Source organism: Felis catus, chromosome B3 (genome assembly GCF_018350175.1).
Source record: "Felis catus isolate Fca126 chromosome B3, F.catus_Fca126_mat1.0, whole genome shotgun sequence".
Taxonomy (NCBI): domain Eukaryota; kingdom Metazoa; phylum Chordata; class Mammalia; order Carnivora; family Felidae; genus Felis; species Felis catus.
In genome coordinates, this window is record NC_058373.1 from 98059695 (window position 1) to 98074351 (window position 14657).

The 14657-nt window shown below is 34.5% G+C and overlaps 1 protein-coding gene across 3 annotated transcripts in view; it reads right to left on the reverse strand.

Moving 5' to 3' along the window:
- The window catches only part of MAP4K5 (mitogen-activated protein kinase kinase kinase kinase 5), a 112573-nt gene that overhangs the window by 79431 nt on the left and 18485 nt on the right, over nucleotides 1-14657 (reverse strand). For all 3 annotated transcript variants that reach the window (XM_045059913.1, XM_045059912.1, XM_045059911.1), the window contains exon 3: nucleotides 9533-9590. In XM_045059913.1, coding sequence (XP_044915848.1) covers nucleotides 9533-9590 — 58 coding nt within the window. The remainder of the gene's footprint in view (nucleotides 1-9532; nucleotides 9591-14657) is intronic.

Sequence of the window (14657 nt, forward strand, 5' to 3'; positions counted from 1 at the left end):
CATCGTTGTAAGCAAGGCTCACAGTTTTGCTTTGTTTTAATTGAAGCGTAACTGACATACAACATTATATTAGTTTTAGATGTACAACATAATGATTTGATGTTTGTATATACTGTAAAATGATCACAAGAAGTCTAGTTAATGTTTGTCAATAATTACAACTTTTTCTTGTGATGTGAACTTTTAAGATTTACTCTCTTAGCAACTTTCACATATGCAATATAGTATTACTAACTACAGTCACCATGCTGTACGTTACATCTCATGACTTATTTTATAACTGGAATTTTGTACCTTTTGGCTCCCTTTACCAATTTCACCTATCCCCACCCCTACCCCCCAATCTCTGGCAGCCACCAATTTGTTGTCTGTATCTATGAGTTTGGTTTTTGTTTTCATTTAGATTTCACCTGTGAGATCATAAGGCATTTGTCTTTCTCTGACTTACTGAACTTAGCTTAACACCCTCTAGGTCCATCCATGTTGTCTCAAATGGCAAGACTTCATTCTCCTCTCTCTCTCTCTCTCTCTCTCTCTCTCTCTCTCACACACACACACACACACACACACACACACACACACACACACACACACACCTTCTTTACCCATTCATCTATGGATGCATACTTAGGCTATTTCCATATACATCTTGGCTACTGTAAAAACTGCCGTAATGAGCATGGAGGTGCATGTATCTTTTTGAATTAGTGTCTTCATTTTCTTCGGATGAATATCCAGAAGTGGAACTGCTATATCATATGATGGTTTCTATTTTTAACTTTCTGAGGAAACTCCACACTGTTTTCCAGAGTGGCTGTACCAGTTTAGTTTCTACCAACAGTGCACAAGGTTCTCTTTTCCCCACATCCTCACCAATACTTCTTATCTTTTTGAGAAGAGTCATTCTAACAGGTGTGAGGTGATATCTCATTGTGATTTTGATTTGCATTTCCCTGATGATTAGTGATGCTGAACCTGTTTTCATGTGTCGGTTGGCCATCTGTATGTATTCTTTGGAAAAATGTTTATTCAGAGCCTTTGCCCATTTTTAAATCAGATCATTTGGGATTGTTTTTGCTACTGAGTTGTTCAAGTTTTTTAACAAGCTATAATGTGCATAACTTTAAAATACTACTATTTAGTTTCACCAGAAATGAGAGGTAATGCGAGAAGAGAATGAGGGGAAGGGAAAGGAGGATTCTGATGACCAGCTTTCCCAGGAATCTTGCTTCTGTTCTGGCTGTCGGCTGCCACTAGCTACAGACTTGTTGAGCAAAACGTGCATCTGTAAAATGAGTTAGCGGGAAGGCTGAAATTCAGACACAGACAGGAAAACATGGTGACATGCATCATCATAATATCTGCCTGCTTTTCTAGGGCAGTCCTTATGTCTGAACAAAGAGATGGAAAATGAAACTAAAACTCAAAATGGTATCATCAGTATTGTTTATTTTCAATACTAATCACTAGTAAGTCCAACTTTATTTGAATGTCACCATTTGTAAGATGGTGCCCATATTTAACAAGTATCTACTATTTAATAATAAATATTAAATATTTAATACATTTCTAATGATATATAGAAATGATTTAATCATTCTTAAAAATAATCATTTGCCTGTGTACACAAGGGGCAACAAAAATATAGAGACACAGGAAGGAATGCTGACATTTTCTTTTTCTACTAATTTTGTGGCTAATTAAAAAAATTTTTTTTCTGTGCCAATCTACTATTATTTTTAACTCTAAGTTTCACTTTAGAATTTTTATGAGTATTAGAAAGAGTTACAAAAGCAATCTGTTTCAGTAAAATTTTAAATATAATATTATAAAATTGAATTGTGCCAGGAAAGCCAGTAAATCTGTAATAAAATTCAGAACTCTAGTATTAGTATAAACTTCAATAATCTATTTTCACCTGGGGTAAAAAGTATTATTAAGTTTACAGCTGGAATATCATTTACTTAAGAAAAAAAGTCTTGTTTATGTTTTACCAGACAGACGTAAGTTTTTCTAAGTCATACTGGCAAATAATTATCTTTTCATGTCTAAATACAATTCTAAACCAGCTCATCTGTTATATCAATACAAGGAAGCACTTTTGTATTATACTGGCTTTAGTGCAATTTTTTAAAAAGCTGCTCAGTGAAGAATTCATTTCTGAAATACAGCTGTCTCCAGAATTATTTGACGTATCTGAACTGAATGTTGGGAAAATTCATTAGCATACCATCATATTTTTTACCTAATCATTCCCTTAAGACTGTTCCAAAAATGTGAAAGACATCATCTACTTTGGCTTTACTAAAAATGCTTGAAAAATAAAAAAAAAGGATATACAAATCTGTGCTCAACATGAAAACATTTTTTAAAAAGAAGCAAAATACAAAAGAAAAACAATTCACAAATAAAATATAATGAAACAACCCCCATGAATAAAATCTCAGTCACAGATTAATTCCTAAAATTCTAAAGCACAGATGATAAAAACAAATGAAACTATTTACTAAAATGCAAAGTGCATATTTAAAGTGTAAGAAAAACTTATAGTTGTTATTTACTAAATTTACTAAAATTACTATTAATCATAAATTGATCTCTGAAGATATAATAAATATTAAGTCCTTATTTTCTGAACATCACAGCTTAGTGCTCGCTTCAGCAGCACATATACTAAAACTGAACATCACAGCTTATAGAAGATAAGCAGTATTAGTGCCACAAACAATCAGGCAAGACCTACAGAGGAAAAGTACCAAGATGCCCTTACAGTTTTCCCTAACATACACAGAGAAAATGTCTATAGACTTTTGAGGGTAGAAGAAGAATGTGTGATATAAATAGTTCTGTATCTAGTCAACTGGTCATTTTTTTTTTTTTTTACACTGTAAGTCTACACAACAGTTGGTCTCATGGAGAACACTGGAATAGCTTAGACTTTCTTCTTATAGCAAGCTCAAATTGTATCAGACAACTCTGATCAGTCTAGTCAATTGGCCATTCTTATCCAAAGGCAGAAGAAAGACATTTATAATATTCATTTCTACAAAAACTATTTACTGAGTGCCTACTATGCGCTATATTATACTGTTTCAGATGCTGAAATAAAACAATCAAGAGAAACTACTACATATTTATTTATATTTATTACACAAATATATATATATACACACACACACACACACACACATATATATATATATATATATATATATATATATATATATATATGGAAAGCATCAGGCACTCACATGTCCTATGCGGAGAACTAAAACAACAAGGGCTACCTTTAGATTAGGTAGTCAGAAATGGGTCCTTCTGACAACATGACTTTTAAGATGAGATGTAAATGACCAGAAGCCTTCTCCTCAAAAGATCATGAAACATAGTATTTCAGGTAGGATTTAGTTTAATTTTGGACTGTTTAAATAAAAAGAAAATGGAAGCAGAGTAGAGAAAGGAAAAAGATACATGATGAGCTCAGAGTAGACAAGGCAAATCATGTAGGGTTTTATAATGTTAAAAATGTGAATATTATTTTAAGTGGATTTGAAAGCTTCAGCGAGGTTTTAAGCAGGAGAGCACTATGATCTGATTTGTGTTTAAAGGATCACTATCACTCCGGTGGCCTTGTGGAAACTAGATGGTGGCAGATGGGAGGTGTGGGAGAGGAAACAGGGAGACCAGGAGGGTAGAGAAGATGATAAAGAGAAGTAGACAGATGTAGGATATGTTTTAGAGGCAGAGTTGAAGAAACCTGCTAACAGACTGAATGGAATACAAATAAAAGAGAGAAATCAAGGACAATGGCTAGATTTTTGGCTTAGCTAACAGCTTATCAAAATGGGGAAGACTGAGGGAAGAGCATATTTGGGTTGAACAATCAATTTGTGAATTCAAATTATACTATCCCTAATACGTAAAGAAAAATGTATATCATGATATGATCCATTCTATTAATATCTGGTACAAAATAAGCCAATAAGAATGGCAACGACATGGCATAAAAAGACCAATAGCGGGTGCTGAATCCACTGAACATACAGCGGGCACCAAATCCACTTAAATATAAAACTAAGTCCAAATAATTGGTATGTTATAATTCTTAAAAGATATGCAGACTAATGCACACTCATGCTCCAGTACAATAAAAAAAAAAAATTCTCAGGCTAAAAACTCTAAATAAACTAACAAATATCTGAAAATTGGGAGATTGAACAGGCAGGAGGATATAAATATGTAAAATTCAACATCTGTAAACCTTGAAGTCAATGACTTTCAGTTCTTAATAAACCAAAAACACACATTTAAGCACGTTATTCAAAGTCTTACAAGCCATCCTCTGTTAAAGAGGGTTTTTTTTTTTTTTATGTTTGTTTATTTTTGAGAGAGAAAGAGACAGGCAGAGTGCTAGTGGGGGAAGGGTAGAGAAAGAGAGGGAGATACAGAATCCTAAACAGGCTTCAGGCTCTGAGCTGTCAGCACAGAGCTCGAAGGGGGTGGGGCTCGAACTCACGAACCATGAGATCATGCATGACTTGAGCTGAAATCAGATGATTAACTGACTGAACCACCCAGGTGCCCCATCCATCCTCTGTTAAAACTAGACTTTGTACCTTTCAAATTATCAGCAGTAAAAATAAAAGAGACCTCTAGCCATAATATTTTTAAAGCTTCAAAAAACATTAAAAAACAAAAACCACATTAGAAGATCAAACATCTCACTCAACAATAATAGTGATAGACTCATCTATTAAAAGGAGAAAAGATTTAGATAATCTAGGGTTTATAAAATAAAACTCAATATAATTAAGAGAAACATCTAAAAACCAATGAAGTTTCAGAAGGGATTAAAGCAAAACGATAGGCCCAAGTATAGTAGCTCTACCCATTTGTTATATGCCACACAAATATAAACAAAACAGGAAGCTGGCAAGCTCAACGTTTCAAAGAGCACTAAAAATAACAATTTTATCACAAAAAGTATGAAAAACTGTCTGCCAGAGAAAAAATAAGTAAGTCCAGTAAAATCAATGGCTTGCGTAAGTATCAACAGTAACTAACTAGAAAGTGTAAGTGGGGGAAAATGTCATTCATAACAGTAAGAAATATCATAAATATGAATTATGTGGCAAGTTATAATACTTTCCTGAAGACCTGAATTTTAAAAATTCTTCCTTTTGTCAAAATGCCAAATTAAATGCTAAATTAATCTCACAAGCATTTTTCTCTTCGATAGAAATGATTTAAGGTCTCCTGAAAAAAATATTATGTAAACAGAAAGGAAATAACTGAAAAACAAAAGCAATGAAGATTATAAAATGCAGTGAAAAGTAAGAGTCATCAAAAACAGGGTAGTAGTGAACAAGGAATAGGAGGAAAAAAACAATCATTGGAACAGAAAACAAAACCCATGGTTACTTGGAAATTTAGTTTATGACAATCAAGGCATTTCAAACCTGCAAATAAAGGACAAGAGTCTGTAATAAACAGCTTTGGGAAACTGTCCAGCCACTTGAAAAAGAACAAACCTAGCTAGGGCTCTCCTTCACCCCTTAGAACGAAATTGTTCCTGATGGGGCAAACATATAAACGTTGGAAGAAAAGAAAGGAAAAAACTAGAGGAAATTACAGTTAAGTAGTTTTAGAACTGTCTAGTAGAAAAGGCCTACGAAGGAAGAGGGGAATAGAGAAAGGAGGACTGACAAATTTATCTAGGAGGAAAAAAACCACTTCCACACAGAAAAGGAAAGTATCACAAGAGCAGAGTATGAAGAGAGAAGACAAACTGGAGAAAACCTGAAAAACATATGAAGAGTCACTATTCTCAAAGTGCAAATGGCATTTAAAAATCGATAATAAAAGACAATTTGGTAGAATTCAGTAAAACATAACTATAGGCAAAAAAATATATACGAAAATGATCAAGTACTAAAATCACATTATCAAACATTTATTGAACTTCTATATTATTCTTCTTGGGGAAAGAATTTAAACATTAGTCAATCTTACATATGAATGAACTCTGACATAAGGTCAGCAGCTTTTCAAACAAAGGAATGAGAACTTCCTACCTTTCATTAATTTATGGTTCCAACAATTAATCCCTGTGTGTTAAATAACATCATATGATGATACATGTTTCTTTTTTATGGCTTATTGAGAACTCCGTATAGTAGCATTTTAAAAAACACATTCATTAATTCATTATATGAACAATACTCAGAAGTAAGTTGGTTGAGTGTCTGGCTTCAGCTCAGGTCATGATCTCACAGTCTGTGGGTTTAAGCCCTGCTTCAGCCTCTGTGCTGACAACTCAGAGCCTGGAGCCTGCTTCAGATTCTGTGTCTCCCTCTCTCTCTACTCCTCTCCCATTCATGCTGTCTCTCAAAAATAAATAAACATTAAAAAAATTAAAGAAAAAGAAGCTATATTCTCAACTCAAGTAAACTGTGCTAAAACAAGCCCTCACTGAGGGCAGAGAAGGAATATCTTTATTTCCTCCAAGAACTCAACTCATTCATTATTTGGACTATCACCATCCCCTGAACATAACTGGAATATTTATTCAAGTGACTCCTCCAGAAGAGGCAAATACTTGCCTAGTTCTGTTCTATTCTATTTGTGTCAGTGACATCACTGGAAATCATTTATTACTTATTAGATAAAACTTAGTAGCAGAACTCTCAAAGAATATCACAACAATTTCTAATACCCAGGGGGAAAAAAGGATACTGTGCCTTATTTGAAAGCTTATTTTCAAAGCGTTGCAGCATATGCTACCCTCAGTAATATCTCTCTTATGAATCATACACTTAATGATCAAAATATTGTATTTGAAATGCAGAAACATTTTATAAGCTCAAATTAAGAAACTGATGTAATTACAGTCACACAATTATTCTACATGTTTAAGTTTATGAAGCAGCAAATGAACAGATCATCAAATATTCACCTACCCGGTCAAAAATTACTACTCTTCATCCCAAAGACATTTTTTGTAGAATTAGAAAAACCTATCCTAAAATTTATATGAAATCTCAAGGGACCCCAGATAGCCAAAACAATCTTGAAAAAGATCAAAATTGGATGATTCACACTTCCTGATTTCAAAACTTACTACAAAGCTATGGTACTCAAAATACTGTGATACTGGCATAAAGACAGACATATGGACCAACAGAATAGAACAGAGAATCCAGAAGTAAGCCCTTTCATATATGATCAAAGATTTTTTGACCTTCAACCAAAAAGACTTTTTACAAGGTTGCTAAGACCATTCAATGGGGAAAGGGCAATCTTGTCAACAAATGGTGCCGGGAAAATGGATATCCACAAGCAAAAAAACCAAAGCTGAACCCTCACCCAATACCAAATACCAAAATTAACACAAAATGATCAAAGACTTAGTAAGACTTAAAACTATAAAGCTCTTAGAATAAAACATAAAGCAAAGCTTACTCACACTAGATTTGGCAATGATTATTTGGGCATGACCAAAGGCACAGACGACAAAAGAAAAAATAGACAAACTGGACTTCACAAAAATTTTTAAATTTTATGTACCAAAAGACACGATCAACACAGTGAAAAGGCAACCCACAGAATGGGCGAAAATATTTTCATATCATTTACCTGATATGGGATTAATATCCAGATTACACAAAGAACTCCAAAAACTCAACAACAAAGAGACAACCCAATTCAAACATGGGCAAGGACTTAAATAGACATTTCTCCAAAAACGATATACAAATAAGCAAATGAAAAGATGCTCAGCATCACCAATCACTACAGAAATGCAAACAAAAGCTACAATGAGGTACCCCCATACCCATTTGGATGACTGCTATAACAAACAAAACAAAACATAAAAATAACAAGTGTTGGTAAGGATGTAGAGAAATTGGAACACTTGAACATTGTTGACAGGAATGCAAAATTGAACAGCCACTGCAGAAAACAACACGGTGGTCCCTCAAAAAATTAAAAATAGAATTACCATATGATCAAGCAATTCCACTTCTGGGTATACACTCAAAAGAAAAAAAGCATGTATGGAAGAAATATTTATATGCTCGTGCTCATACAGGAGCATTACTCACAACAGCTAAAATGTGGAAACAACCCAAGTATCCATCAATAGATGATTGGATAAATAAAATGTGGTATATACATTCAATGGAAATGTTCAGTCCTGAAAAGGAAGGAAATTCAGACATATGTGACAACTGGATTAGTCCTGAGCCTTGACACTATAGTAAGTGAAATAGGCCAGTCACAAACACACCAATACTGTATGATTCCATTTACATGAAGCATTCGGAGTAGGTAAATCACCAAGACATAAAGTAAAATGGTGGTTGCCAGAGGCCAGGAGGAGGAGGGACATGGGAAGTTATTATATAATGGGTGTAAAGTTTAAGTTTTACAAGATGAAAAGAGTCCTGAAGATGGATGGTGGTGATGGTAACACAACATCATGAATGTCATATTTTATAACACTGTACATTTCAGTGCACTTAAAAATGGTTTTGATGCTAAATTTTCTGTTATGTGTATTTTACCACAATAAAAAAACTGGAGGGGTGCCTGGGTGGCTCAGCCAGTTAAGCGTCTGACTCTCAGTTTCAGCTGAGATCATGATCTCAGGGTTTCGTGAGTTCAAGCCCCATGTCAGTCTGTCACTGCAGAGCTGCTTGGGATTCTCTCTCTCCCTCCCTCTCTGCTCTTATTCTGCTCACGCTGTCTCTGTCTCCCTCAAAATAAATAAATGAACTTAAAAAAAAAACTACTACTTCTCTCATTAGAAACTCGTTAGGTTATCAAAATAACACAATTATTTCACGTTTTACAAAGTTTTGTTTTCAAAGCAAATTACTCAGTCTTTTTATTTTTAAATTTTTTAAAGTTAATCTCTACACCCAATGTGGGGCTTGAACTGACAACTCCGAGATCAAAGGTCACCTACTCTACCAACTAAGCCAGCCAAGCACCCCTATTCAGTATGTTTTAAAGCAAACAGTCTTCTGATACACAGAAGTGTTGGGAAAAAAAAAAAAAAAAGAAAAAAGAAAAGCATTAGGCTAACATCAGAATTATTAAACCTAAATCAACCAGCCAAGGTATAGCTGACATATAAAATACCATTATCCTAAATATTGTCAAATATCTCACCCCATCAATGAATACTTTCTTGATTAAACTCTCATAAGAGCTAAAACTGAAGTTCAAATATTTCACAACCTTAAAAAATTACTTTAACAATGTCAATATGTCTTCCAATTTTTGAATGTACACGTTTCAAATTTTATTTCACAACAAACTTCACATCAAACTCATCTTTAACTAACAACCTCCAATGAGATTTAATGTAACCATATTGGAGATATTCTACTGCCCTGACAACATAAAGATTTCATTCTTGGAAGAAGGGAAATAAGGAAAAAAATATAAAAAATGTTTTTTATATTTATTTATAAACTACACTAGAAAAGTGTTCAAAAATTGTCTTAAGAGTTTTAATACATACCAGGCTCCAATTTGATAATTTTTACTGCAGCCAACTCTCCTGTATGAATATTTCTAGCCTAAAATGAAAATAAAAATGTTTTTAAGTTTGTTAATTATATAAAAGTATGTGACACTATGTTCACTAATTGCTTAACAACCATGCTTTTAACAGAACTAAAAAACAAAATCTTTATTTCCAATAAAATGAGTATATTCATTTTTGCTTCAAAGAAAAATATAGAAAAGATACACACACACACACACACACACACACACACACACACAGTTAGTGACCTTTAGTCCCACCACTCAAAAATGGCTATTGTCTTTTCTCTCTTTTTTTAAAGTTTTATTTATTTATTTTGAGAGAGAAAAAAAGGATGTGCACGCATGAGCTGGGGAGGGGCAGAGAGAAAGGGAGACCATCCCAAGTAGGTTCCATGCCGTCAGTGTGGAGTCTGATATGGAGCAAAGTCACCAACTGAGATCATGACCTGAGCAGAAACCAAGAGTTGGATGCTTAACCAAATGAGCCACTCAGGTGCCCCCAAAATGGCTACTGTCTTTTCTTTATACTAGAAATAGTATTTTTGTTAATTAAAAAATACTCATTGTTTTTATATATTTTGTAAGTATAATAATAGATCATTATGGGAAAATCTAGAAAAGCAAGTCATCCATATCTTACTACCCAGGAGAAAAAAGTTAACATATAGATAGTGTGCTTCCTTTTTTGCCCCGTGTAGATGCATGTGTATGTGCTGTAGAAGATGATGCCATCACAGTTTTCTACAATGTGATTTGTAATGCTGCATAATTTTCTACTGACGGGATAAAGACTGTATTTCACTAGTCTCCATCTGAACATGGAGAATTTTAATATTATTCTGTAGTTATAACTAGAGAGATAAATGTATCTTAGCTTTGTATCTATCCACAGCCTTATTTCCTTTAGATAAATTGCTAGAAAAGAAACTATTCACTACTTAACAAAATGTCATGCCAGACTTATTATAAGTAGTGCTGCAATGATTAGTGTGCAAATATTTTGGCACATATCAGAATTTATCATTGAGGCAACCTACAAGTGTAATTGTTCGGTCAAAGGTATGTGGATTTTAACATTTATTTACTTTTGAGAGAGAGGGAGAGAGAGAGCGCGCGAGAGAGTGAAAGGGGGAAGGGCAGAGAGAGAGAGAGAGAGAGAGGGAAACACAGAATCCGAAGCAGGCTCCAGGCTGTCAACACAGAGCCCGATGCAGGGCTCGAACCAACGAACCGTAAGATCATGACCTGAGCCGAAGTCGGACGCTTAACCGACTGAGCCACGCAGGCTTCCCAAAAGGTATGTGGATTTTAAATGAATATATTGCCATATATTATTTTTATAATATATGAATTTATACTCTCACAAACCTTGGATGTGAAATCTGTATCTGTCAAGTTCTACTGTAGGGACAAATTTGTATTCTGTCTTTGGATATCTTTCTCCATGCTATACATTACTTTAAATGGCCACATAATAGTCTATATAATCATTCTCCCTTATTGCTAGACATTAAGAACGCCACATGTAGTCTTTTCATTATTTAAGGTTATTTTTTTCAAATGGATTCTAGGGCTGGAAATTAACTAGGTCTAAGGGTATGAACATAAGCATTTAAGGCCAGGGGCTCTGGGGTGGTTCAGTCAGTTGGGCGTCCAACTTTGGCTCAGGTCATGATCTCGTGGTCTGTGGGTTTGAGCCCCGTTTTAGGCTCTATGCTGACAGCTCAGAGCCTGGAGCCTGCTTCGGATTCTGTGTCTCATTCTCTCTCTGCCCCTCCCCCACTTGTGCTCTCTCTCGCTCTCTCTCTCTCAAAAATAAATACATGGTAAAAAAAAAAAAAAAAAAAGGCCATTTAAGGCTATCAACACATACTGTCAAAATAGTCCAAAAGCATCGTACCATTATGTTGTCACTGTGAATATGAGTGCTCATTTTCACTACACCCTGTGGCATACCATACGTGGAAATGCACTTTAATAATTTATGACACCTTTCACTTACTATGTTAGATTCATATGTACATTTTCATACTTAGCATTAAAAATAAGGAAGGGGCATATCATAAAACAGGAACGTAAAATTATACCAATTTGCTGGATTAAATAAGTCACATTATAAGAGGAAAGAGGAAAAAAGGGAAAGGAAAAGAAGGATGTAGGGAATATAGCCTTCAAAGGAATACTTTTAGATATGACATATAGAAGATGAGAAAAATAATAGAATGGGGGAGAGGGGTACAGAAGGAAAATCACAAACAGAAAGGAAGAAGTAAAAAAGGATTTTCTACAGCAGAAGTCTCAAATATTTTGTGACAAGAAGTTCATATTTTCCTCATCTCTCATGGTAAATAGTGTAAGGAGGGGTTTGGCAAAGAGTGAACAGACATTTTAACTCCCCCCATATAATTTACCTCTCCCCCAAACGCAAACGCATTTGGAGAAATGGGAACAGGTCAGCCAAAAGCCTCATACCGTAACTACCCTCTCCTCTTTCTTGCCCTTGAACAAAAGAATTGTCTGTTAGTGTCAGGTCTTGTCCCAGTTCCTAAGATCTTTCAGCATTTCAGTCCTCCCATGGGTTATAGAAAATTATGTGCATACAGATTTAGGCTGTCCACTGCTCAACTTTTCACATGCCAGCAAGATTCCAGTACAGAAAACATGGCCAGAAGTTATAAAGTAAGTAGTAATAATTGACCTCTTGGGAATCTTGTTCAGTGGGTTTTAAATGTGTATTAGAAGACAAATTCCATGATAATGATGCATTATATTTGTAATTTGTAATTATACTTTGGAGGAACTCTCATATTCATTAATTAATTCTATTAAAGACACAGCTCAGTAAAGTTGGGGAACTTGCCCAAGGCTATGCCTGCTGGCCAGGGGCAAGAGAAGGAGTTAGAACCTAGTAACTATATTGTGATGTCAAGGTTTCACTGCTTCTTTCAATAGATGAGAACTTTTTAAATCCAACAGGTACGAGAGGAAAGTATTAATTTCATAATATTTAATAGACTTCAGGGGTGACTTTTGTTGAAAATAAATGAATCATATTTTACATTAAATTATTTCCTATAATGGTTTCTAATATAAGAGATTTTAAATTCTTACATATCTGAAAGTCTTAAATAATTTGAGACTTGAATTTGATCCAAGGAAAAATATTATTAATTATTTTAAATAATCTGGAAAAAGCCTTCCAAAATGTTTAAAATCCATCTTAGAGGATTGGGAAAAATATCAACTGACAAGATTCAACTAATTCTTCTTGTAAGGCTACTGCATTATAATCTGGCAAACATAATCCACTTTCATCCCTGCATGTTGATACATTTTCCTGGTTTTCCCTCTTTCCACATCTAAGTGATAATTTTTTAAATTTCACTGGAATCTTATAGAAAACAGAAAAAATCTATGGACATATAGTGAAAGTTTACACAGTGGAAAGAAAGATTTAAGTGTAAGAGACATAGGTGGCACAAGAAAGTAACATATATGTACACTCACAAAAAATGACAGTTGAACCATTCAAAGTTCTAAAATTCAAGCAAGGAATGAAATGTTTAACTCATGTGACAGTGATAGATGCTGACATATCTCCAGCAACAAAACACTGTCAGGGTATTCATTACTCCAGTTTTCCAAGCAAAACAGGCATTAGGACAATGCACTCTGCCAGTCACTAGAAACCCAAAGAAAATATGAGCCCATACTTCACAATTACAGACTCTCAAACGAGTGCCAACAGCATGAAAAGATCTAATACGCTTCTCTGTGAGTGTGAAACAATTCCGATTTTAATCAGATTAACCAGAAGCAAAGGACTTGGTCTCTTACTTAAAAACACTGTCCTCATTCTGGTACATTCTCCTTCCCCTGCCCTTCTCCACATTAGCCTAGTTCATTTAGATTTCTCCTTCATGAAGCAATTTAGGTATCACCTCCTCCAGGAAGTCTTGCCTGATATCGCAAGGCTGGATGAAGTGTGCTCTCTTCTTAGCTCTGGGCATGATGCTATAAAGAACTGTGCCATAGGCAGATGCTCTAAAAAGTTGTTGAATGGACAATTAAGACTGTAGGAAGATTATTACTCTCTTTACTTAAAAAATAAGGATAAAATATTAAAATCCTCCACACCTAGACAGTGCTACAAAACTGACAATATACTGCTTTAAATGATCTTTTATTTATGTTGATTCATTTTCAATTTTTATTATGATGCATTAAATGAAGTATTTTGGAGAAAAATTTTATTTGTAAAAAAGTACTACAAAGTAATATTTTGTTTTAAAAAAGTCAATTATAAAATGGCAGTCCCTCTCCTCCCCATTTCATCCCCCTGAGGTAACTACTGTTAACAGTTTAGCATATATCCTTCGTGACTTTTAATTAGGTTGATTCTCAAGAACACATATACTGACAGTTTAGTTTCTTACAAAGCTAAACATAGTCTTTCCATATGATCCAGCAATCCCCACTTTTGACATTACTCAATGAAGTTAAAAACTTAATCCACACAAAAATCTGTACAAGAATGTTTACAGCAGGTTTTATTCATAATTGCCCAAACTGGAAGCAATTTAGACGTCCTTCAACAGATAATAATAAACAAATTATGGTACATTCATACAATGGAATATCATTTAGTGATAAAAAAAATGAGCCATCAAGCCATGAAAAGATATGAACCTTAAATGTATACTGCTAAGTGAAAGAAGCCAGTCTAATACCATATGATTCCAACTACATGACATTCTGGAAGAGATAAACTAATAATACAGGGATCAACGTCAAGATAAAACTCTAGAGAGAAAAAAGAACAATGGCTTCCAGGGGCTGGAGCAGAGAGTGAGGAACAGGTAAAGCACAGGGAGTTTTTAGGGTGGTGAAACTATTCCATGTGAAACTGTAATGGTAGATACATGTCATTATGTATCTGTCAAAGCCCATAAAACTACAACACAGCAAGTGAATCTTAATGTAAAGTATGGACTATGATAGTAGTATATCAACACTGGTTCAATAATTATAATAAATGCACCACACTGATGTAAGATGCTAATAAAAGGAGAAACTGTGTGGGTACGTGGGTAGCT